The sequence below is a fragment of the Anolis sagrei genome, chromosome 3, assembly GCF_037176765.1.
Source record: "Anolis sagrei isolate rAnoSag1 chromosome 3, rAnoSag1.mat, whole genome shotgun sequence".
In the NCBI taxonomy this organism is placed as follows: domain Eukaryota; kingdom Metazoa; phylum Chordata; class Lepidosauria; order Squamata; family Dactyloidae; genus Anolis; species Anolis sagrei.
In genome coordinates this window covers 114,854,953-114,880,466 of record NC_090023.1, presented here as the reverse complement: position 1 = coordinate 114,880,466, position 25,514 = coordinate 114,854,953, and the positions used below count along the sequence as shown (strand labels likewise).

The 25,514-nt window shown below is 38.0% G+C and overlaps 1 protein-coding gene across 1 annotated transcript in view; it reads left to right on the top strand.

Moving 5' to 3' along the window:
- Positions 1-25,514, top strand: part of PCCA (propionyl-CoA carboxylase subunit alpha) — a 273,331-nt gene that overhangs the window by 120,651 nt on the left and 127,166 nt on the right. The window contains exons 13-16 of the mRNA XM_060769564.2: positions 3,137-3,280; positions 4,290-4,364; positions 11,276-11,344; positions 16,533-16,608. Coding sequence (XP_060625547.2) covers positions 3,137-3,280; positions 4,290-4,364; positions 11,276-11,344; positions 16,533-16,608 — 364 coding nt within the window. The remainder of the gene's footprint in view (positions 1-3,136; positions 3,281-4,289; positions 4,365-11,275; positions 11,345-16,532; positions 16,609-25,514) is intronic.

Below are 25,514 nucleotides of genomic sequence, written 5' to 3'. Positions count from 1 at the left end.
GGAAAAGGGAAGAGAGTTGCTATGCCATAACATTTTATGATTATGAACCCAGTGGCAAACTTGTTTTCACAGTCACAATTATGTTTAACAGAAATGAACCTGAGCCACATTTTGTTGGAATAGAAAAGATCACAACATCATTGATTACAGCTTGCTCCTCAATATGGGTCTGGATTCAGGCATCTGTCTGCCCACTGATGGGAATTCAACTGTTTAGCCTATCTGCAGCGTACCACTGTATGACCAATACTGAAATCCATTCGAGCAGAAGCCATTGCGTTTTTGCTTTTCCACCTGAGAGTGAGGCAGAACCATCTGCTACTAAGGTGAAAGTGACCTGGTTGCCAAGATGTCCCTTAAAGGAACCCTCTGTAGCAGATAGAATGAGAGCACTCCCACAAACTGAATCCAGCTCCTATGACAAAACCAAAGTCCTGATAGTCCCTGTTAGCAGTGTGATATCATATTGATAAAACAATTATCTATGCAGAAATTCATGGGTAAGGATGGTGAGCAAACTAGCTAACTGTTGGTATGGTGGCATGGGAAGCAGCCTGTGTGGTCCAGGAGTGGACCTGAGTGAAATCTTTTCCAAATCCTGCCAGCCAAATAGACTCTGATTGGCTGACCGTCCCAGTCTCCCTATAGCCTCAAAAAGAGTGTTTGCTTCTGGGAAAGAGAAACAACTTTATCACTTAGAGCAATGATGCACAAATTGATGTTCTCATTGAGTTGGGAAACACATTTGTTATGACTGATCCAAGCCACTGTACTGTGTAGAAGACAGTAGTAGCTTTATAAACTGTTTTTGACAGTTTTTGCCCGTAACCACCATATTATCAAGAGACTTTGGGAGGTGGTAATGGCAGGGTGACTATTTAATCTCACTCTGCATAATCAAACTCATGCTAGATTTATATTGTTATTCTTACTGTTTTATTAGAAGGTAATAAATCAAATTTAAAATAAAAATCATACATTTAGTCTTCGTATTGTATATGTGTTTATGTTCCTTTGAGTTGCCCATCAAGTTATGACAACTCCATGAATTCCATAAGATTTCCTTAGGCAAGAAATATTCAGAGGTGGTTTTGCCAGTACTTTAATCTGAAATGTAGCCAACAGTACAATACATACACATCGTACAAATAATAAATTATAAATGTATTATTTCTGTTTCATATTTATTACATAAAACAGGAAGCATTATTAAAAATGGTTTCAGCAGTTGAATGTTCTTGAAACGTTCAACTTTTTTTCCATTCCTTGTCTTCTTCTCTCTTCCCCCACCACTCTGCCATGGCTTTGTACAAAGGAAGTATATTGACGCAATAGACAATAATGTTTATACAGCCAAATATTTCTTTTGAAGAATTGATTAAATAAATGTTTGTCAGTGTTTTGAGAATGAAGCATCCAAATATTTTGCTTCCCGGAGGAATTTCATCCTAGTTTGATCATTAACAATGAAACTTGACTCCATTGTGGGGCTATTGTACATCATGTTGGGATGATAATAGTTCAAAGGAAAAGAAGGATAAAACCAAATAATGACAACATCTTTACAAAGATTTCAGTTGTTTTCCAAAACACACTTTTGAGGCTGAAAGTTATCTCGAAGATACTTTTAAGAAAAAGCTGATGAAAGTCCCGAGAAAATACTATTCCTGAGATGTTGATAATTTGCACATTTCTTGTAGAAATTTTTTTGTTTCAATTGAATGCTGGATTTCATAAGTACTGCTAAGTTTTATATATAGATTGATTGTTTTAAAATCAATCCAAAAACAACATGGTCAAACTTGGTTTTTGGCGTGACGTTTATTTTTTTAAAAATGCTTATTTCAGTGATGTCATTAAAGTTGTCAGGCTGTGTTAAAATACGGTGCTGTAAAACTCCTAAATGCACAGAGGACTAATTATGGGCACCATCTGTTTATTTTTACTCTTTTTTTCCCCAAGACCCACTGCAAGGATATTACAGTAGACAAAATGTTCTCCTCCAATTAATGTAGTTGAAGGAAGATCCTAGTTTGTTCAGTGACCTTTTCCTGTGTCACAAATTACATGTTGTATGACATTTCTGGATACAAACACCCTTGTGAAATTGGGTTTCTTACAATGTATGGTTTCAGCAGCACAAAAATATGGCAGATCAGTTGTATTTGAAAAACAAAAGCCTTAACGTGTGTATGCTGATACTGTAGAACTCAGCCGTTGTGTTTCTTAACATACTCTCTGCAAATGTGCTTGGTTTATGATTCCTCCATGCTGATTAGGTTACACTTGCTAAGTTAAATACACATGTATATAAATTCATCTTAACATGAGAGACTTGGGCACTCGCTCTCCTGCTTGGTTTAACTGTGAATGAGGGGTATTCCCATGGCAGCATCATCTTGAGCCGTTAGCAGCTATTTGCTGAGAGCACACAGTGATTCTACTGGTCCAGCTCAGCCGTTGTGCATGCTAAGCACTACACAGATAAGTCTGGAGGGGGAAAAAACCTGAAGGATCCATCTGCTCATTTCTGCTACACTGCACTGATGTAAGATTACGCTAATCTGGTTGCTTGTCAGGACAGGTTAGTGAAAGCAGGCGTATGGGTGAGACTTAGGCTAGTCCGGTTGTATGGAAGATTGTAGGCTGCTCCTGTGCATGCCATGTTAAGTCTAGCAGAACGGGTTGATTATCAGCCGGCTACTTTTGAGATTTCGGTCAAAATACTTTATATTTGTAGATTGGAAGGCAGTCTCCCGCTTCATAAAGTTCTTGTCCCAAATACTTTGAAAACAAATTTAGACTCAGAAAATATTATGGTTTATATGAACTTTTTGTCTTTTTTACATATATATATATATATATTTACATTTTAGCCACTACTCGCAATTATGTTTGGCTTGATTTCTCATGTGGGATTTCTGCAATACATCTTGAGTGGGAAGCTTGTTCTCTATATGACAGAAATAATAGTCCGTATTCTAAAGCCCCCTTTCAAGTTTTCAGTTATTTTTGTGTTATCAGTCTCTCTCTCTCTCTCTCTCTCTCTCTCTGTGTGTGTGTGTGTGTGTATGGGCGGGGGTGTCTAGATTTAGTTGGTTTGTTGCCTACTGACTGACAGTTCTTGACCTTGCAGGTTGAACATCCCATCACAGAATGCATTACCAGTTTGGATCTAGTCCAAGAAATGATCCGTGTTGCTAAGGGTTACCCTCTCAGGCACAAGCAGAATGATATTCCCATCAACGGCTGGGCAGTTGAATGTCGAGTATATGCTGAGGTAAAAGAATAGTTAACTGCTGGGAGGATGAATGGTTGTGGAGGAGGCTGTTATGTCAGGTGGAGGAATATACCCAAGTTCCATGCTTTCATCTTGCTCCATATATGCAAGTGGTCAAAGTTCTGGACCGCTTTCTTTTGTTTCTTTTGTTTGCTTTCAGTTAGCTAAAAATTCTTTTGAGTGGGGAATTTTGAAAACAACAACCCTGTATTTGGAAGAAGAATATTCTGTAATGATATTCCATCAGTTTCATAATGAGTTTGGTCAGGTGCTTACATTAGATAGCATTTTAAGTGGATGTGGAAAATGATACACAGTTTTATTTCCAGTATGAGTAGATTTAACATTGGCTATCTGTTACATAAAGAATTGCCCTTCCTTAGAACTAATTAAATTCTTGGACATTGACTGATGGAGATTAAAATCAAGACAAATAAATTATTCTCTATTTAAATTTAAAGTTTTAAAGTTACCTTCAGCTTAAATTGTGTGCATACACATCTTTGAATGTCTGACTAAATCTGAACAGAGGCGTTAAGCACAGCAATAAACAAAAACATTTTGACAGCAGAAACCTGCATTTCTGCTATCTGTTGTGTCTTAAAATGTTTGTGATTTATTTGGGTTGGATCCTGAAAAGATTTGATAGGGAGCACAACTTCACAAGTACTTGTCTGTGGGGTTTTCTTTTTGGAGGGGGAAGGGGGCCTTCTTTTTATGTTTTGTGTTTTTGTTCTCTGCCCATGCTCCTACCATTGTGTCTTCTCTTAGAAAGATTGCCCTTAGTTTAATAAAGGCACAGCAGGAAGGTTTAGCTTTAACAAACCTTCCAGGACTTGAATGGAAGAAGCAAATTCATATTCCCCTCAAAATAAGTCCTGTTGAAAGCAAAATATAGTTGGTCCAAAATTAAAGTGGAGGAAACCGTTGGCTTCCCAGTGACTTAACCTTGTTTCCTGTGCTTTGTCTTACAAAGTTAATACCTCCCTGTGTTTGAATTTCATTTCAGGATCCTTACAAATCTTTTGGGCTGCCATCTATTGGTCGATTGTCTCAGTACAAAGAGCCACTGCATGTGCCCAATGTAAGTAATTCTTGATGCTTCCTTGTTTCTCATTTTCACAGGCAACACAAAACCATAGATCTCATTGAGTTCAGTATAAGTTGTAGGTGTTCAGCACTGTTTAAAACCAACCACCTTAAACTCTTTTGTATAGTAAGGGAGAGTAGTTAATTCTATTAGCTTCTAGTAATTAGGAATGCATTAAAGTGCAAAAGAAATGGGATTTGGATTTTGAATAGAATTGTTGAACTAGTTTACCTTATACTTATCGTGGTTGTTTGTTATAGTTTGGGCTACCATTATATTTTACTCATTTTTGTTGCTGTAGTAATTATAAGAGCAGCCAACAAAAGGAAATATTTAATTGCCTATCCCTGCAAAGTGCTAAAGGTCTCAATGAGAAGTGGTCCTATTTGTTTAGCGTTCAAGCTTTAAAGACTAAATGTAATTTACTCCTGCTGATGAAACGTGATTATCACACATTTTCATGTTGTCGACTGTCTGTTTAGAGTGCTTGTTTAACAACCAGTACAAAAAGGACAAGGACATATTTGCTCTTCTGTATAATCAAGGTAGTCAAAGTAATAAGTGTGTCTATATATGGCCTGGTGTCTGCTTTGTGAAATGACAAGCTGATACCATCTGTGAATACGATTATGTGCCATGATTACTTGCATGGGAAAAATGGTGAAAGATTACAGGCCGAATCCTGAATTTAGTGATGTTATTGGATATAGGATTTATTTCACTTCTTAAATTGTTTTTGCCCATATGCTTCCTAGAGTGGACCTGACCCTTTCTTGGGCTTTAAGGCTCCATGCTGTGTTCAAAGCATGAAAGCAGAAATACAAATTGTCAAGGTTTAGCAGGCACGATGTGATGTTGAATTGAAGATGAAAAAAACAGACCAGTGATTACAGGGGGAATGTATCTGAAGTATCTTTAATGCAGCTCAAATGAACTAAGGAAATTTTTCTGTCATTACTCTTGGGGCAGGTTGAGGTTTTTCACCATGTTGTAATAGCTAACAGGATGTCAAATATTTTGCCCTTGCAAGTTTTTGCAATTTGCAATTTTCTAAACATGGGACCTGTTGAAAATACAAGTGAGAATGGACAAACTGTAACCCCCTACAGTCTTGGTCCCACCAAATCTTTCTTCAATTAATGCTGCAGCAGGAGTTTTATGTAATAACATTTGCACTTGTGAGCCATCCAGAGAAAGGAAAAAAACAATTAAAATGCCTTAAATGTTCTGCTTACTGCTGTTATTTGCTTGCGCGAATGTTGCATGTCAGCTAAATGGACCACGGAATAGATAAAGTGATTGGGTGCAAGAGAGTGCATACTAAGCTTTGTCTATCATTATTGCTGGGAGCAATCAAATTGATGCCAGCAGGACAGTAGATGCGTTGACAGCTGTAATTATGTATCTCCATGGTGATCACTTTTGGCCTGTCATGGAGGCCCACGAGTCCCCTCCTTTGCAAGCATTTAATCAGATTGGGCTGTCACTTGTCAGGTAGACATGGCGGGCTGGGAGTTGTGCTTAGGGGAGAGGTGAATTGAAAATGAAGGGTGGGCGATGCCTGATATATTCACGTGGCTCATCGTGGTACTGAGGGGAGACATTTTAATTATGCTGGAAGCTTGAGAGTAATGACTTTGAGGGTCTCATATGGAGTGCCTGCGCCTTTCCCTTTTTTGTGTACTCCCAATCTCCTATTAAAATACAACAGCTATTTTTCTGTTTTTTACAAACAGTGCTTGGTTGTGTTTTTTTCTTTGTAATGTGACAGGGAACTTCTGAAAAGAAGAAATTCATCTGGCAACTTGAGAGCATTCCACAATACAAAGAAACTTATTGGACTGGGAAAGTTTCATAACATAGTAAAAAGTTTTAGCATTTTCCTTCTATCAACTCTGTATTTCTCTCTGTTTGAAATTCAGTGGTAAGCATGGATTCTTACATAGCCAAATCATCACCATCCACATAAAATAAAGATGTTTTCAAATATTCCCAAGGCTTGCAGAAGCAGAAGAATCTTGAAAAGGAGATGGGATCTAAAAAAGCCCACTGAGGGTTAAGCTTGGTCAGTGGCCACAGGGAAAACCAGTTGTGAAGGCAAAAGTGATAAAACATTACAGATTAAAAAGTATGTTTGGTTGAATGAGAGTAAATGTATGTTGCAAGTTCCCACTTGTCAGGGTATTAAAAAAGAGTACTGGTGCATGCAAGTGTGCCACGCTGATGCATATCTGTAAAATAAGCCCTGCCTCAGTCCAGGTGCTGTTGGAACATGTGATGTTCCTGTTTTCAGAGTGGATGTACTTTAGGCTTTTAAAGGTTTGGTTGCAATTTTTGAAAACCTCACTTTTAACTCAGTGATTTTAAGAAAAAAATTCTTTCTACATGTGTGCCCTGTGCCCCCAATTGGGATCAGAGTGGAATCCAGATTGTGTGGAGTGACTGAGGGTGGTACATGTTGATTGTTGTTCCCCTAGTAGTTCGGTTTTGCAAATGTTTTGTTTGTTTCTAAAGGTGTGAGACTGTGTAGTCTCTGGGGGGATAGGTACACTACTAATTTTTGAATGTTTGTTATTTTGCTAAATTTTATTGCATGAGCCTCTCAATGAGTTACATGCACTGTAAGGGGATCAGATGGGGGAGGGAGGATGAGGCACTGGAGTAAGAAGAGTGTAAGCGAATCAGATAGAAAAAGGGAGGATCAGGCACCGAGTATCAGTGTGGTGGGTGGGGATAAGATCAAGTGGGGAGGGAAGATCGGTTACTGGGTCTCACTGGGGAAGTAACACTGTAAGCAGATCAGACATGTCTGGGAAGATTGGTCACTGAATCTCATTGGGGTGGGAGGGTGTAAGCAGATCAGATGGGGAGAGGAAGGTGGACTCTCATACATGCAGATTTATTAAAAGATATATCAATTCAAGATTAAATTCTATTCCGTATATGAGGTTTGGGTGTTTTATGATGATGATGATGGGTCTTTTAAGGTAAAAGGAGGGAGGAAGAAAGGGGGCATCCCTTCAATCAATCAATCAATCAGTCAATCAGTCAGTCAGTCAATCAATAAGTAAATATCAAGGGTGGAGGTGCTAAGATTGACAAGAAATCAACAAAGGCTGTTCATAGGTGTCTACATGCTGAGAAGAACAAAAAATACACCCTCAGTGGTTGGGTGTCTTAAAATAACCTGAAATTGTGAACATGTAGACATGCCAGAAACTACTATTTGGGGAGGGAGGTTTGTGTGGCTTTCAAGACCAATTTGATTTCAGATTTAAAATGGTGAGTGTGACCTAATCAGTGTCAAACCAGGACAGGATATTGCTGGGATACATAGAATCATAAAGTTGGAAGAGACCTTGTTGGCCATCAAGTCCAACCCCCTGTCTAGAAGCAGGAAAATCGTATTCAAAGCACCCTTGACAAATGGCCATCCAGCCTCTGTTTAAAAGTCTCCAAAGAAGGAGCATCAACCACACTCCAGGGCAGAGAGCTCCACTGCTGAACAGCTCTCACAGTCAGGAAGTTCTTCCTAATGTTCAGGTGGAATCTTCATTCCTATAGTTTGAAGCCATTGTTTTGCATCCTAGTCTCCAGGGAAGCAGAAAACAAGCCTGTTCCCTCCTCCGATCACTTCCTCTCACATATTTATACATGTGGATTCAGACTAAGTTGAGAGAGTTTTGATTTTTGGTATAGGTGTGTGGATCATAAATGTACCTTATGTTTTATTTTGTACACATTGTAGCTGCGTGTACTCCCAAGTGTGGAATAATGTATTCTAATATGCACACACACACACACTACCACACACACACACTTCATATTTTGGCACTTTTGGATCTGGATGGTGGTACCACATCTTTCGATGGGAAGGAGAAGGAGCCCTGGTAGGAAATTAAATAAAGAAGCAAAGCAGCTGTATTGTATTGCCTCCATTGCTGTTACGATCACTTCAGCATGGTCTTGCCTTTTGAGCAGGGCACTTATTTTTGCACATTTAAACTGAGTTTTTGCTGACAGTGACTGATTAGGAAGAAGGACCTAAGTTGTGGTGAATAGCTCAGTGAAGTTATTGAGAAGAGTGAGTAGAATTGCCAGCAATTGGTAGATAATAGCAAGAAGTTGCGTTACCAAGCAATATGATTCTTGATTCATGACTGAAAAACACAAAGAAATGTACTTTTGCACTCATTCCATGCTTATGAGCGTCTTATGCATCTGGTTGGTCACTGTTTAAACAGAATTCTGGAATTCTTGGGCCTTTGCTCTGACCCAACATGGTTCTTCTGTGCTTTCTATTTTTGTTGCTTTGAACATGGTTTTGGTTTAAGGACAGAGTACATTTGAAAGCTAGAGTTATTTTCTGTTGATATGCATAAATTAGGACATTCTAGTTTCATGTTCAGTTTTCCTTTAAGCCTTGAACATCTTGTTTGCTTCAGTTCAATAATTTTATATGTAGTTATTGCAGGATGGATTCTTTATGAGGAGCTAGTTAATGCTTTCACTAATATGAGTGATGGTGACGTCTGAAAGAATGAAAGCTCATAGTTCATTCATTAGAAGGTGTTTTGGTTGAAGATTTTATGGGCTTGGTGCTTATTGGTAAGTGAGATTTAAGTAGTAATTATGAAAAGTGTTATTTTCTTTTTGGTACCAATAGGCACGGCTCTCTCATTTAGATATAAGATATATCTAAATGTACAGTACTAATTTTTGAATGTTTGTTATTTTGCTAAATTTTATTTAGCAGCTGGCTGAGTGTCAGCTGCATTAAGATCACTCTGACTAAAAGGTCATGAGTTCGAAGCCAGCCCGGGTTGGAGTGGGCTTCCAACCAATAGTGTAGCCTGTTGTTGACCTTTGCAACCCGAAAGACAGTTGCATCTGTCAAGTAGGAAAATTAGGTACCACCTTATGTGGGGAGGCTAAATTAACTAATTTATGAGACCATAAAAAAGACTCCAGCAAAGCACTCCAGCAAAAGCATGCGGGGAATGCGGAAGTACTTCATCAGTGTCGCAGATGGACGATGAAAGCGACAGCTTCCCTGGCAGCCAGAAAAAGTTAAAATAGCCTCTGTGTATGTCTGTATACATTGTATGTGAAAATTGGCATTGAATGTTTGCCATATATATGTACACTGTAATCCGCCCTGAGTCCCCTGCAGGGTGAGAAGGGCGGAATATAAATACTGTAAATAAAGTAAATAAATAAATAAATAAATGGATTTTAATGTACTGATTGGCCTTTCAAAATTGATGTATGGACTTCAAAACTGAACATTTTCCCACTTGATCAAGATTTTATCAGGCAATCCAAATTTATTAATTAGGAATATATTTAATGAAGCACCAAGTCCTTGTGGAATCTCAAGTTGTCCACCATTTTGAGATCTGAGCGTTAAACGAAGGAGTTGTTTGTGATTATATTTCATGAAAAAATGGTTGTACCTGTTTATCATTTTCTGTTCAGGAAATTTTGGGTTGTTAATATTGATATTTACAAACAATATGACACGTTTCTTTGATTGTTTTACTTCGGCATCTACTTGCGACTGATAACTTTTGGAATGAAGATGGTTCAGGACCTGGAAGTCTTGTCATTGGTTTTCTTCTTGTTCCTGACCTTTGAGTTCTTCTAATTTTTATCTTCCACCGTGCAATGGGAATGGCTAAAACCAACATGCTGATAGCTGAATATCTCTAGGGCATCTTGATATTTTTAAATGAAGATGTTTGACAGCTGCCATTGCAGTTATGAGGCCTGCATTAATGAACGTGTAATCGTACTGTTGTAGGAACATAGTTTATCTTTTTTTTTTAAATCAGAAAAATGTGATGTGGTTTTCATGGCAGAGAATAAAGCCTATTAGGAGATGTCATTTGGATAATAAAGTCATCAGTGTGACCTCATGTGGATACTGTAGACAAGAGGTTCTACATCTGGCCCCTTGATAATTGCCTAAATTAAATTCTAAAAGCCTAACAGCCGTTGGGTTGACCTCTTTCTGCCTTACTGCAGACAGATGAGCTGCTGTTTTATTACAAGGGTTTCTTCCCCCAGGTGAAGATTGAAGGGAGTTTCTGAGACCCTGCTCCCCTTCCCAGCCAAACCGAAGCATAGTATTTTGTATCACACATCTTCCACTCCAGCAGGTCCCATTTGCCTTTTCTTCTTGAAACTGTCACACAATGTTGCATGGCCTTGAATATTCTGTCCTGTGTTGTAATTGTGTGCTTCCCAAGTTTCAAAAACAAGTCTAACATATTTATTTATTCAGGAATTAGTGTTTAAAAATAAAATAAAATAAAAGTAAAGATAACTTCAGCGTTCCACTGGCAAAAATCAAACCAGGAGATGAAAACAAAAATCAACAGTAATACTCACTAAATATATCATATTCTTCAAATAAATATGTGCGTGTTTGTGATTTTCTCCCTCGCATGAGTTGTAGAATCAGTTGTAAAGTAAAGTCATGGCAAAAGCTGTGCTGATGTTGGGGAATGACATCATCAGAAGAAAAATATGCTAAGATCAGGATGAGACAGAAAAGGAAAGTTTTGAAAACATGAAAGTTGGAGGATCAGAATGACTGTGAAGCAAATAAGCATAGTTTCTGTTAAACAACATTCGTATCCCTTCTGGAGGACTTAGTCCTTTTGAATTGTATATTGTGACAATGTTATTGCAACAGGTCCATTTTTGATGCAATAATAAATGTATTCTGAGGCAGTGATTAAATCTAATGCTGAGATTTCTTTGAAGAACTTCATAACACAAAGAACACCATCTATTACAAATGTGTTGTCTGAAGTCTGTTGCAATGAATTGGAATCTGAGTGGGAGAAGTAGTGCTTTGCATACTAAAACTAAAAATGTTTTGTTTTCATTTCTTATAGGTCCGTGTAGACAGTGGTGTACAGCAGGGAAGTGAAATCAGCATTTATTATGATCCCATGATTTCAAAAGTGAGTTCATACATTTTTTAAAGAGGGTCTGGTAAAGTACTAATCCCTTTTTCAGAAGTGAGCAAGGCAATGTTTCAAATCTAAAGATTTCAAAGATAATATAAATTGGACAATCCTTGTGATGCCATCTTGTGCATGTCTACTCAGAAGAAAAGGTATTCATGTTCAGTGAGCTTACTCTTTTTAAACTTGGTGACATTATGTAGTTCAACATACATCAGCCTTTTTGAGTAAACATACATCAGCCTTTTTGAGTAAACATCAGCCTTTTTGAGTAAATTGGTTCCAGGGATTCTATAATTACACATTTTTGTTTTGATAACAGACTTGTTTTTTGAGGTAGGGGAAAGTAATCCTCCAGAATTTGAGTTCCACCTCCACTTAAAGAAATGAAAGAAATAATTGAATGTTGTGTAGTTTCTGGGCTGTATGGCCATGTTATAGCAGCATTTCTTCCTGACGTTTTGCCTGCATCCAGTGGGACAATGAATTCTATGAACAGAAGGATGGGGTAGCCATGGGGATCCCTCTTAGCCCAGTAACAGCAAATTTTATATGAAATATTTTGAGAAACAAGTGCTGGAAACAGCAGCACTATATGTTTCCATTATGTGGATGATATGTTCACCATTTGAAGCCAAGGAGAAGAAGAACTAATCATGTTTTTGGACCATATCAACAATATCTGTCCTAACATCCAATTTACTATAGAAAAAGAAAATGAAGGAAAAGTACAATTTCTAGATGTCCTAATCACCTGCAAACCAAACCAACAATTGAGCCACAAAGTATACAGAAAACCCCCAGACACTGATAGATATCTACATAAAAACTCAAATCATCACCCAGAACCAAAAAGGAGCACAATCAAAACTCTGGTGGACTGGGCAAACAGAATCTGTGAACCCTACCTCCTTCAAGGTGAACTAAACCACTTAAACTGGGCTCTACAGGCTAATAGTTACTCTTCTGTAGACATCAGCAAGCCACCAGAATAAAGATAAAGAGCCACCTAGAGGGGAGATGTTCCTACCATACATCAAGGGAACTACTGACCGCATAAGGAAACTGATGAAGAAACATAACCTACAAACTATCTACAGACCTACCAAGAAAATTCAACAAATATTATGGTCAGCAAAGGATAAGAGGGATTGATATCAGAATTTGCCCCGAGGAATGCCTGGCGAGCTAGCTAGTGTGGATAAAGAATCAGGAATAAGAAACGGAAGACTCCACCAGGTTGAAAGCAAATGACAGAGACTTCATTCCATTTGTGCAAAAGGGACACTTGTACAGCACAGGTGCTCGAAGGGTACAAGTATAAAAATACATTCACAAGCAGACATTTCTATACACAAAAGTTCTCTGGACCTTCATCTTGTTCCTGTCCAAGATCTCCAAGAAGCTATATCGGGGCTGTGAACTGGTGTCCTCTTGTTGGGATCTGGGTAGGTCCTTTGTCTAGGGATTATGACCGATCTCTGGTTGGCATGTGGTGTGTGGATGCTGTGTCTGGAAGATTGGTCAAGGGGAGAGGTTACTGGAGTTTACAGTTTTGAGTTCATGAACATTTGCCTTCCTTTTACAGAATTTAATAATAAAATAATAATAAAAAGTAATGAAAATAATAAAAATAGAAGAGAAACAGTCTTTGAGTTATGCTTAGTAAGGAAATGGGGAGAGAGATGGAGAGATATGACAGAAGGGGGAGAATGGGGGTCTTGCCAAAGCTGATAAGAAGCTGAGGAGGGTCGGCTTCCTGGTGGAGAGAGGGAATACAGTCAGCTAGCAATTCTCCTCTGCAGCTACGGAGGGTCACAGGCATTGACTGGCCCAAGCCGTGCTGCTGTTCTGTAGTTGTTGGGATGGGTGTGTGGGGCTCTGAGAGTCATGACGGGTGGATTTCTGCTGGTCCTGGTGGTTCCCGAGGGACCATGGGAGATGAAGATCATTTTCAGTTCATTATGGCCTCCGTCCTTGAGAGAACTACAGATTGTGGAGCCCGAATTATGTATATCTTTTACTAAGGGGGTCTGGGGTCCTCAATTACAGGATTGTCTAACCTTATCGGGAATCTATCACATACCGTGCAGCTGTGGACAAGTCTACGTAGGGACCACCAAACACAGCGCTCAAACACAAATCAAATAACATGAAAGGCACTGCAGACTACAATCAGCCATAGCAGAATATATGATAAACCAAGTTGGGCAGATAATATTTTTTGAAAACACAGAAATTCTGGTCCACTCGGACAACCAGTTTGTCAGACTACACAGAGAAGACATTGAAATCCACAAGCACAGCGACAGGAAGAAACCATGAAAATGAACGAAATGTGGTTACCTGTATTGAAAAACACTAGACTCAAGAAAGTGAATAAGGAAAACCATCCAGATACAGGAAGTCTCCATACAGTAAGAAATCAAGGGTTTACCCAGACAAAAGATTCCTCTAGGCAACAAACAATTCAAACGAAACAAAGACCAGGCTACTTCTAAGCTTGCTAATTGCACCCTTCACTCTAGTTTAACAGACAACGGTTCCTTTCCTCCCATCTTGGACATTCCACAGATACATATACTCCACTTGCTTGACTACTTGAAGATGCCAGCCACAGATACAGGTGAAACGTCACCAGAAAATGCTGCTAGAACATGGCCATACAGCTTGGAAATCTCACAACACTCCAGTGAATCTGGCAGTGACAGCCTTCAACAATAAATAGTTAATTGTATTCCTGCATTATAGTAAAATACTTCTTTTTCTTTGTTACACCCCATTGTTCATACATTAAGAGGTCTACATTTATTAAGCCTTGGACAAAAAGAGTGTATGTCTTTATTGAGTTTTGAAAGAAAAATGAATGCAGACAAATGAAAACTTGAATTGAAGTAATTCTATGATGTAGCCCCATAGTGTGGGACAGTCTTTTGCAATTTGACACTTCCCAAGAATGCTGAACTTCCACTTCACCTAGACAGCAATCAGATTATGGGTTTTGTAGTCCATGAGGGAAAAGCTCTACATTGGAAGAATGCAACTTTAAAAGAATATAAAAGACTTCTTGAAGGCACCAGTAATACTGTGGTCAGCAGTAACAAAATCCATGCCATTCACCGTAATCTCCATGGTCTGTCTCAACACTAGTGAGTTAATTAACAATATCTAAATGTATTAAACAATGCTTATTCTTCATGTTTATTATGGTGAATTACTTTTCTAAATACCAATGGCCAACATCATTGATTTAGTTTTGGGTAAAAGGCTTGGATTTATGTACCTGGGCCAAAGATTTGTTTATGACTTGGATTTTTAAGAAATATATAATCAGAAACAGGCTGCTGGCTGCATATGGATGTAACGCTAAACTGTGTGTGAACGAGCTGTAGAGAGCTTTGACCTCACATGCTCCCATCCATCCTTTACTCCTTGGCAGAGACAAGAAAAAATATTGAAAGACTGAATTTGTTTTTTTAGATCAGATCCCTTTTGTGTCCAGATTCAGATGAATCCATTTTTTTTACTCTCAGCTTTTAATTTTGCAAAATGTATATAAACTTTTGAAAAATGGAAGAAAAGAACATAAATGCTGCCTACATGGAAGAAAACAACATAAACATAAAAACTAAAATATACAAAAAATAGCATACAATAATTGAAAGCATTACATATATATGTGTGTATGTATATGTATATATATAGGGGTGGAGGAAGAGATTTCCATAAAAAGTTACCAAATTCCTAGATGAAGATCCATGTGAAGTTGATATCATTCAAATGTTGAACATGCACTGTGGTTAATCCTAACTTTAGATTTCTTCATAAACTGTTGTTTTCTGTTGGTTTGTTTCAACAGACCACAGTAACAATTATCCAGGTTGTCCAAATTTGGATAGCACCAAAGCTTTGGTAGGATTAAATTTTGGTAGGATTAAATTTTTTTGAAGTCCTTGTGTCTGTGCTCGAGGAGAGATGGCGTGTGTAGAGCCAAGGATCAGGATGGCCCCCTCCTTACTCTCCTTTAAGAAATAACTTAAAACGTTCTTCTGCTTTCAAGCATATAATAAGAAGGAGCTCATAGCACAGATGAATTGGAACAGAAAGAGAATTAATATAACACCTTGGCTGGTTTTTTAAAAATTGCTTCTAATTATAATTATTTAATGTAACTGTTTATTTTAATTTACTATACAATTGTAAATTTAGTTAAATTTTCTAGTTTTTTGTTTATATAGGCATTCAATGTTTTCCTGTTACCATGTTGGGAGCCGCCTTGAGTCCCCATAAGGAGATAGGGCGAGATACAAATTAAGTTTTATTATTATTATTGTGTTCATAACCATCAATTGTAGTTTATTGTGTTCAGTTGAGACTGCTTTGATTCCATAGATTTTTTTTGGTCGTGTCAGGGGTGACTTAAGAAACTGCAAGTCGCTTCTGGTGTGAGAGAATTGGCTGTCTGCAAGGACATTGGCCAGGGGATGCCTAGATGATTTTGATTTTTTTTTTATCATCCTTGTGAGAGGCTTCTCTCATGTCCCCGCATGAAGAGCTGGAGCTGATAGAGGGAGCTCATCCGCCTCTCTCCGGATTCGAACCTGCGACCTGTTGGTCTTCAGTCCTGCCGGCACAGGGGTTTAACCCACTGTGCCACCGGGGGGCTCCTATTCCATAGAATATATTCTGTAGATGGTTAGTTGAACATAAGCATGTAGACCAGCCACTAGATTAGGGGATATGGTCCTTCCCCAAAATGTTATGTGGCTTACGTAGCAGGTGGTTATCTTGCCCCACCAAAAACGTTCCTTACCTCTAGTTTACACTGTAGACTTTCAGGGAAAGCAAAAAAAAGCAGATGAAATATGTTTACTTATGAAAATCTCTTCTCTAAAGACACATCTGAAAGTGATGTTCAATATATCAGATTACCATATGAAATGGAGGTACATGGCAAGTCTCTATCAACATGCTTCTGCTTCATAATACTGGATATCATTAATATGTTGTATTTTTTAACGTAGAAAAAAATGAATTGTGGTGCAGAAAACACAGGACCATTTACATTCACAGTGTTAGAATATTTTTAAAAATGAAATAATAGATAGTATGTTTAAGTCAAACTGATTCATGTAATGAAAATAATCTCTCTCTTTCTCTCTCTCTCTCTCTCTCTCTGTTTTAGTTGATAACCTATGGATCTAACAGATCCGAAGCTTTACAAAGCATGGAAAAAGCCCTGGATAATTACGTTATAAGGGGTAAGTATAAACATATGGGATATAAATGTGATAGTCCATGAAAATGCACACTTAAGAAATTGTTGCTTCTAGGTGACACTATCAACAAATCGTAAGTTTTGAGACATGCTTACTAATAAAAATGTTTACAGAATGTAGGCATGATACAATGAAGAGAATAATCAGCACTCTCATAAACCACATGCAGAAGGTCATTGGCTCTCCTAAGACTTATTAAATGTTCTTTCCTTACAATTTTAAAAACTGCTAACTTATAAGTATTTGTTTACTAATCAGTAAGGACAATGATCTAATAATGTTTAGATACTGCACATCAATAGCGTTGTTTCTTTTTCCTCATCTAACAAAATAAGTTGTCTGTCTTTAAATGTACTTTTTGCCATTAGAGATAACTGTGTAATTCCATCACTGCAGGATTTCCAGTTCCTTGATGTCTTTCTACTGGACCCCCATTGCTAAACTCCGATAAATCAGTGTATTAAAAGAAAGAAATGTAGAAAGCTCCTCTTCCCCCCACTCTTCTTTTGCTTATGTGACCTTTTCTATACAGGAAGAAGAGACTAGTAACTTGAGAGCTTCAACATGTCTTTTTTTCCTAAAGAAATCTATCCTACTACTGAAAATTGCTGAGCACATGTGAAATTACGCTTGTTTTAAATAATTTTTCCTAATGCGGTTATTATGTGTTTGTTGCAGACATCATGTTTTTCATCACTCTCTAGTAAGCATTGGATGTAACAGGGCTGTTGCCATTTCTGGCAGGACTAGTCTTTCTCTAGCCTCTCAGATACAAACCAAACCAATATGTGACAAAAACTGTAGTATCGATTGCTTTAAGAACCAGTACGAAACCAAACTTGCATTGATCCTTGTATACAAGGCCACTCAGGTGGCACACACAAGTCCTGGAAGATGTCCAAGGAGTTCAGAATCACTGCAATATTGGTGTCAGCTTTATGTACATTTCCCATTGTAAGTATTTGCAGTGAATTGGGAAGTTGATGCTTTGTTCCCAGATCTTCCTAGTGCTTTGTTCTAAAGTGAGTGTGTGTGTGTTGGTAAACTTTAGATTTGGGATCAAAGTTGTAATATAAATTCTGGGTGTTCCAGGCTAAATATATTCCTGCTGGGAGTGTAAAGCATGGTAATATATTTATGTTATGAGAAAATATACAAACTTTATTATTGTTCAGTTCTTCTGTTGCTTTCTGCAGCTTTAAAAAAGGATAGTGTTGATTTTCTAAATGTCTTAAATGTAAATGAAGATTAAGAAAGCCCACTTCAGTGGGTATGGCTAGTATAGGTAGTATTTTGAGTATTGCCAGTGTTTAGAGTTCTGTTGTAAAGGTTGTAGATTCACAAAACTTAAAATTTGTGATGCAGAATCAGTTTTATAATCTGCCAGCTGAAAAATAATAAATAGTTTGAGGTTGGTGAATTTTATGCAGGAAGACAGAATGAATGTAATGCAATGCACTGTGCTTTATTCTTTATTCTGGATCTGATAACTTGCTAGAGTTGGCTTGAAGGGCAAAAGGTTATATGGAAGCAAATGTATATCCCAATAAGAAGATTTGTTTATTCCTGTGATTGACTTTTTTTTAAAGGCACATTAGAATTTGAAATGAGAATACAAAATAACCTTTCAGGATCGGATAAGCCAAATGGTCCTATCAGAAGAACTGGGTGTTTTTCTTTCTTTCAGCGCAGTTAGTAGGTTTACTTATATATAAATGCCACTGAATTCATTAAGGATTACTTGTAACATGTGCCTATGATTGTTTAGGTGTGTATGACCATATTGCTGTGGCATTTTATATTTATGTATAAGATTATAAGATTGCTTAGGCAACAACTTTCTAATTTGACTGTTATGATATTGCGTGAATGAAAAAGAAATCAGAACACTAAAAAACCTACATTCGCACACAAAATCCTCTTGGTCTCTTTCTTAGGAGTACTTTCCTTTCATGTAAAATAATGTGAAAGAAAGAACTATATTACATCTTCAGTTTTTGTATGCTTCGTTAATGCATATTTAAGTGGATTTTTAAAAATATAAATGACTTTCACTAGCAATCTTATTTTTCTTCTTTAGCAATCTTAATCTGCCAGTCATTTGGATAATTGCTACTAATGGAAAAGACTATTTAAGGCTTTTCTTCAAATATATGTAGTATATTGTATCTCATTGTTTCTCCTTGGTATCTGATTTAGGTTTTCCCTATAGCAAAAATGATTTTGAACGATTGGCAATCAGTGGTTTTGGTTGTGCATGCTCTTGTCTTGCATGACTAAATGCCTAGTCAGAGGAGGCAAATAATTTAAGATGATTATCATGTGTTTTTTTAAAAAGATACACTCTAGATCAGTTATCTTAGATATAGATCCAATCATTTTCTTAAAAAATAACATTTGTAAATATGTTCATTGCGTACAGATGCTATGAGCAAGGAATAGCCTTTAGGGACTGCAGGTAGATTTGAAAGGCTTTCCTCACATTGATGTCATTCATTCATAACAGTATGGCCAACCAAAAATGCTGAATCTCTGCAGCAGTAGGGGCAAGAGATTTTTTTATTTGACAGTTTTTATCAGCACTGGCAAAACCCCAGAAGAAAAAGGTAAATATCTCTTTGTAATTTGGAAGAAAAGATATATCAAAATTACTAGGGTTTTTGTGTATGTGTATGATCCACTATAGAAAGCCATGTGAGAAGGTGCACAGACGGTATTATCTCTTGTGATCTGTTGCTATTCTTGATACTCCCCATCTTTTATGGAATCCTTCAAAAAGAAATACACATGATGTGTAAACTGAATCTAGACAACAGTGAACTTGGCATTGTTCCTGTTTTCCACTTGGGTTTTTTCCCACCCCTTTCTTACCTTTTTGGTGACAGAAAAATCTGGCTGCATCTTGATACTATACCTAGATATTAATGCCAAACAAACTCCACCCTTAAGTAAATTCCATCAAAATATAATGGCATATACACGGACTATGTGTGAGAAACAGTTGGGGAAACATTACATTTGAAATAACTGTTAAAAACTAGAACACATCCTCCATATGTATCTATAGAAAATTTGCAAAGATTTGTACAAGAATAATTAACACAAAAAATAACTGGAATGAAATTATGTGACAAGTGCCAGTCTGGCCACAGTAGACTAACAGCTGCACTGAGAAATAATAATATATAATATTTATTCATATTAATACATGTATATTTGCCTTTCATTCAGCAAGCTCCAGGCAGTTTACACATTTTGCTGGCGTGCTGTGACAATTTTGTGAGGCGTTTAGAAGATAAAGCCACAACTTTGATCCCATAGTTAGTGTTATTTCAAGATCAAAGGTGTTCAGAACCATGCCTCATCCAATTGCATCAGATGAGTTTGTTGAATATACTTTGAAAGGGACAAGGTGTTCAGTCATATTCAGCAGATCATTTGATGGTTCTCATAACCCCTTATTTCAGATAATAGGAGTAACTCTCTGGATCAATTTTTTTTAAAAAAATCTCTAGTTTGCTTTAAAAGAATTGATGATCAAGCCCCTGATGAAAAAAAACTGACCTAGATCCATAAGATGAAACAACTTTAAGCCACAAAATCCTCTTCCTAGACATGGTGATCAAGACCTGGACATGGTTACTGATCATGTCCAGGTGCTCTTGAAAGAAATTTTCAACTTCAAGACTCGTTTTGGAATATTATGTGTGACGACTTGAGCTGGACGAGAACATAAGAAATTTGATTCTGCTGTTTCTCATGTACCTATTAGTGACTTTAATCTCTGGTCATTGTATTCCTCTGAATAGGTTCTGAGGTGATGATGTGGTGACATTGTTTTGGGTGATTCCAGGAGATTGGGCTGGGGAATTTTGGATTGTTGTTGATGTCTGGCATCAGCATCTACTCTAATTGTTGAGAGAGTTTATGTGAGTATGTTTATTAAGTGGTTGATGCCTGTTCTTTGTATTCTTCCCCTTTTCACCTAATACACATAGTTGATGCCCCAGATCCATTTGGTTAGCATCATGGATTGATGACAAAGCATAAAGGGAGAGACATTCAATGACTTAGATCTCATCTCCCTGCATTCTAAAATAAATTATACAAAACCTTCAAATATTATCCAGAAGTATAACTTGAATCAGGGTTCTATTCACAGCATAAAATTATTAGGCTGTGATTCCACATTTAAGTGCCATGATTATGTCCCATGGAATCCTGGGATTGGTAGCTTAGGGAGGGGCCTTTAGAATGATCAGCTTCAATATCTCACCAGCTACAAGACTCTATAGCAGTGGTTTGCAACCTGTTGGTCCCCAGGTGTTTTGGCATACAACTCCCAGAAATCCCTGCCAGTTTACCAGCTGTTAGAATTTCTGGGAGTTGAAGGTCTAAACATCTGGAGACCCACAGGCTGAGAACCACTGCTTTATAGGATGGACCCATGGTTGTTAAAGTGGAGCAATAGTGCTACAACTGTGTAGTGTGAATGGGCTCTAAGATGGTTAGACTGTAAAGTGACAGTTATGAGAACATTACACTGCATTGGGTGCCAAACCAAATAAAAGTCCCATTTTACTCTTTTAGGCTTTAGACAGCTTCGGACAAGGTCATTTGTAGGAGCATCTCCTGCCAAGGGAACATCCAAAGGTGCAAAATGACACAATTCAAGTAGCTATGAGAGCAGGGCCTTTAGAATGGTGGTGCAATATCTTGTGACACTCCTGTTGCGTACTCCTCTTCTGAGGAGGAGAAGGTAGAACAGGAGGCTGAAGATGTAGGAAATGGGAATTTGGGGGCAAGTGTTGAGGAAGAAGAAGAAGGCTAGGAAAGCATGCTGCTGGTTACTGTGTTTCAGGAATGCCGAAGGGCAAAAGAAGTAAAGAGAAGGTCAGCTAGAATTGATGCAAGGACGCTGAGCAATCAGACCTCACTCTAGGAACACCTGTGCTGTGAGCTGAGGGCTGTAAATTAGTAGAAAGGAAAGTGGTCAATGCTGGCAGAAACCATTCTACTTAGTGCTTCTGTGCTCTGGTTTCCTTGCTTGCAGCCCCAACATCTCCAAAGAACCTCGCAAAGACTCTTGTTTCATGTCTGATGTAAGACTTTTGCTTTGCTTGTGGGATTTACCTACTATTCCTTTGCTGCTGTTTGTTACATTATTATCATTTTGCTGAAGTAAAGCTTTTTTAGTTGCTTTAACCTTTGTTGTAATGCTGTTTCTGGGACAGAACAGGGCAACACCCACTATGGAGAGATGCACTCTGTTATCTGTAGTGTGTTGTTTGTGCTGCAAGATGAAAGTGTTCTTATTCATCCAGGCATCATCATCATTAATCATCATCATCATCACTTTATTTCTTAATTAGTCGCTCACCACCAAAGTGCTCCGAGCGACTTACAATTTAAAATAGCTTATACACAATATAAAACATTCAATATAAAAACATTCAACATAAAAACATTCAACATAAAACATTCAGCAGTGACTATGGCAAAATTTGATCCGATTACTTAAATGCACAACCAAACAGCCAAGTCTTGAGCGCCTTTACAAAAGGTCGCAACTCTGACATTGCTCTAATATATGGAGGCAATGAGTTCCACAGAATTGGAGCACAGATCGAAAAAGCTTTACGCCTTGTAGCTTCCAAATGTGCCTCCCTAGGACCCGGTATGTATACGAGATTTTCCTGGGTGGATCGAGGTGACCACTGATAGGGAAAAGGAATGAGGCGGTCCCTAAGATATAAAGGTCCTTGGCCATTTTGAGCTCTAAATCATCATATAATACATTTCTTATCTGCCCCTGATTATTGATCAATATCAAATTAGACCTACTAGTTAGAAGATCATAGAAGGCTACTATGTATTGAAGTCATATTTTAAAATTAATGATTGAAAAATCCCTTGAATTAGCCTACCAGGGCCGTAGCCAGAAAAAAATTTCGGGGAGGGTTGACAATTTCGGGGGGGGGGGGGGGTTAACATTTTGGGGAGGGTTGAAAATTTCGGGGGGGGGGGGTTGAAACCTGCCTCCTAGCTCACACTGAAGCAAAGAGCACAGCAGGGGGCAGAGCAGCCTTCAATAGCCTGCAGCTCCGCCCCTGTCAACCACCTCCACCAAGTTGTCCTCCTTAATGAGAGCATTAAACACCCCCCCCCCCAACTTGGTTGCTTCACTACATCGGCTATGGCTGCAAGTAATGACAGTGTGAATAAATTGTCAATATTTGCTTGAGATAGTGCTTACAGTTCTGGAGGGACTCTTAATTTTTTGCATCTCATAGACTTAGCAGCATGGGGATTTGGTTAACCAGTTAAAATTCATGAGTAAACCAGTTTTTTTAAAAAAATCTGAAACATTTCGGGGGGGGGGGGGGGTTGAACCCCTAAAACCACCCCCTCGCTACAGGCCTGACCAGGAGGGATTTGTCTTTAGTGTTCTAAGATCACAGAGCATATCCACCTGATTTATCAACTCTGGTAGGCCATCTTACTATCTGAAGGGGAAGCTGAAGAAAATATTCTTGCTTGTTTTGTTGTTTGTTCATTTTGTTTGCCTTTATACAATTTACCTGTATACTTTCCAGACCACTCTGGAAAGCATTTTACAGGCAGCTGTAAAAAATAAAGAAAGCATTCCTCCTTCTCTTTTATTTTTGCAACAACCCTGTGAGGTAGGTGAAGCTAAGGGAGTAAGTGGCATAAGGTTACCAGTGAGGTTTCTGGGGAAGTGATGATTTGAAACCAGGTCTTCTGACCCTAATATAGTTCTGTACAATTACAAATGATGTTGGGATTCTAGCCATCATTTCAGTCCATTTATAGTTGGAATTTTTTAAAAAAGAGTAGGATAAGTTCATAGTTTCCCCACTCAGTGCTCCTCAACTGTGCACAGAAATGTTTTGATTAGATCAGCTTGGGATACAGACCCTGGGGTAAATCAAAGCGGCCCCTCTCTTTTCTCCCCCTCAAGTCAATCATAAATGACAGACTAGAAGCTGCACTGAAAACAATTGGGGTGCAGATCAGGAATTATTATTAGAGGGCACAGTGAAGAAGAGAACAAGAGAAGACAAAAACAGGCATTTCAAAGAATAGAAGCCCAGGGGGGTAGGGGAGGTTAACAGTAGGGAGAAAGGAAAAGAGATATAAAATAAGACTGAACCCGACCCAGAGTAGATTAAATAGGAACAAAGAAGAGCTGTGGTAGCAGAAGCAGTGAAGAAAGTTCCACAAAATCATCTTGGAGGGGGCAGGGAGGAGAAGATACAGCTGAAGAGTAATTTCATTTGAGCATTATGGTTATTTGTATTTTTCTTTAATTGACACATCTGTCATTATGGATCTTGTTATGAATGAGTTACAGCATGGCAGATTCCGACTTGCTAAAATCACTTCCTTTTTACTCAATTTGGGTATTCAGCTATTTATTTCAGACACTTAGAGGAGTTTTAAATTGTTAAGTCTAGAGCAAAGGTTCCCAAACCTATTTGGCCTACTGTTCCCTTTCCAGAAAAATTTTTTACAGAGTGCCCTCCCTGGAAATCTACCTTCTTTAAGGTAGATTTAGTGACGAATTTGCATTCCTTTATGTGTTATAAATTAGATGCCTTGATGCTTGAAATTATAAAATGTATTAAAATCAAGCCCAGCAACATGCACGCTACACACATAAAATTAAGATAATCAAAGATAATATTAAAATAAAAGTTATGAATAACATTAAAATAATGCTAAATTAGAAGAACAAACCTGGTACACTGCTATCAGTTTCTTAATGCTCAACTCTGTTTTGTCAGCAGCATGAATTAAAAATTAAAAATTTCAATAATAATAATTGGGTTGCTGTGAGTTTTCCAGGCTGTATGGCCATGTTCCAGAAGCATTCTCTCTTGACGTTTCACCCACATCTATAGCAGGCATCCTCAGAGATTGTGAGGTCTGTTGGAAACCAAGTGAGATTTATATATCTGTCGTATGTCTAGGGTGGGAGAAAAAACTCTTGTCTGCTTGAGGCAACTGTGGATGTTGCAACTGGCCACCTTGATTAGCATTGAATTGCCTTGCAGCTTCAAATCCTGGCTGCTTCCTGCCTGGGGAAAATCCTTTGTTGTGAGGTGTTAGCTGGCCCTGATTGTTTGATGTCAGGAATTCCCTTGTTTTTTTAGTGTTTCTCTTCAAAAAATGGGAATTCCTGACATAAAACAATTATAACCAGCTAACACCTTGGGGACTTGGGAAGGGGAGAAAAGGTGGATGGGATAAGGAAAAAATTTAGATTGTGATTAGTTGCCGTACTGTGATAGTGTATATATTGTGGAAATGTAATAAAAATTACATTAACAGGAACAGCAAAAATGAACAAATTCATAATGTCTGAAAAATGTATGGCAATTTTTTTCTTTCTTTTACAGAAATGATAGCTACATTGCTTGTAATGCTCTTTTGAATTTACGTAAAATATATTACGTCATACCAGAATGTTGAATTTTTCAAAATTGGCCACCTTGATGAGCATTGGCTAGTCTCTCAATAACCTCTTTTCATAGAATCATGGAATCATAGAGGTGGAAGAGACCTCGTGGGCCTTCCAGTCCAAACCCCTGCCAGGAAACAGGAAAATTGCATTCAAAGCACCCCTTTTGCTCTTGGCTGTTTAAGAAGCAGGGCCACTTGACCATTATGAAACTTAAGAAAGTGAGCTCATGGTCTAGATGCAGAAGCAAGTTACCCAGGCATTAATTTTTTTCCTTTGTGGCCTATTCCTGAGGTTTTCTAGTGTATAATGTGTGCAGCTATTTCCAAGGAATGGGCAGGCTTGCAATCTTGGTAGTTTGGTGATAAGTTATTTTGAACTTTGAAAGCACATCCATCCACAT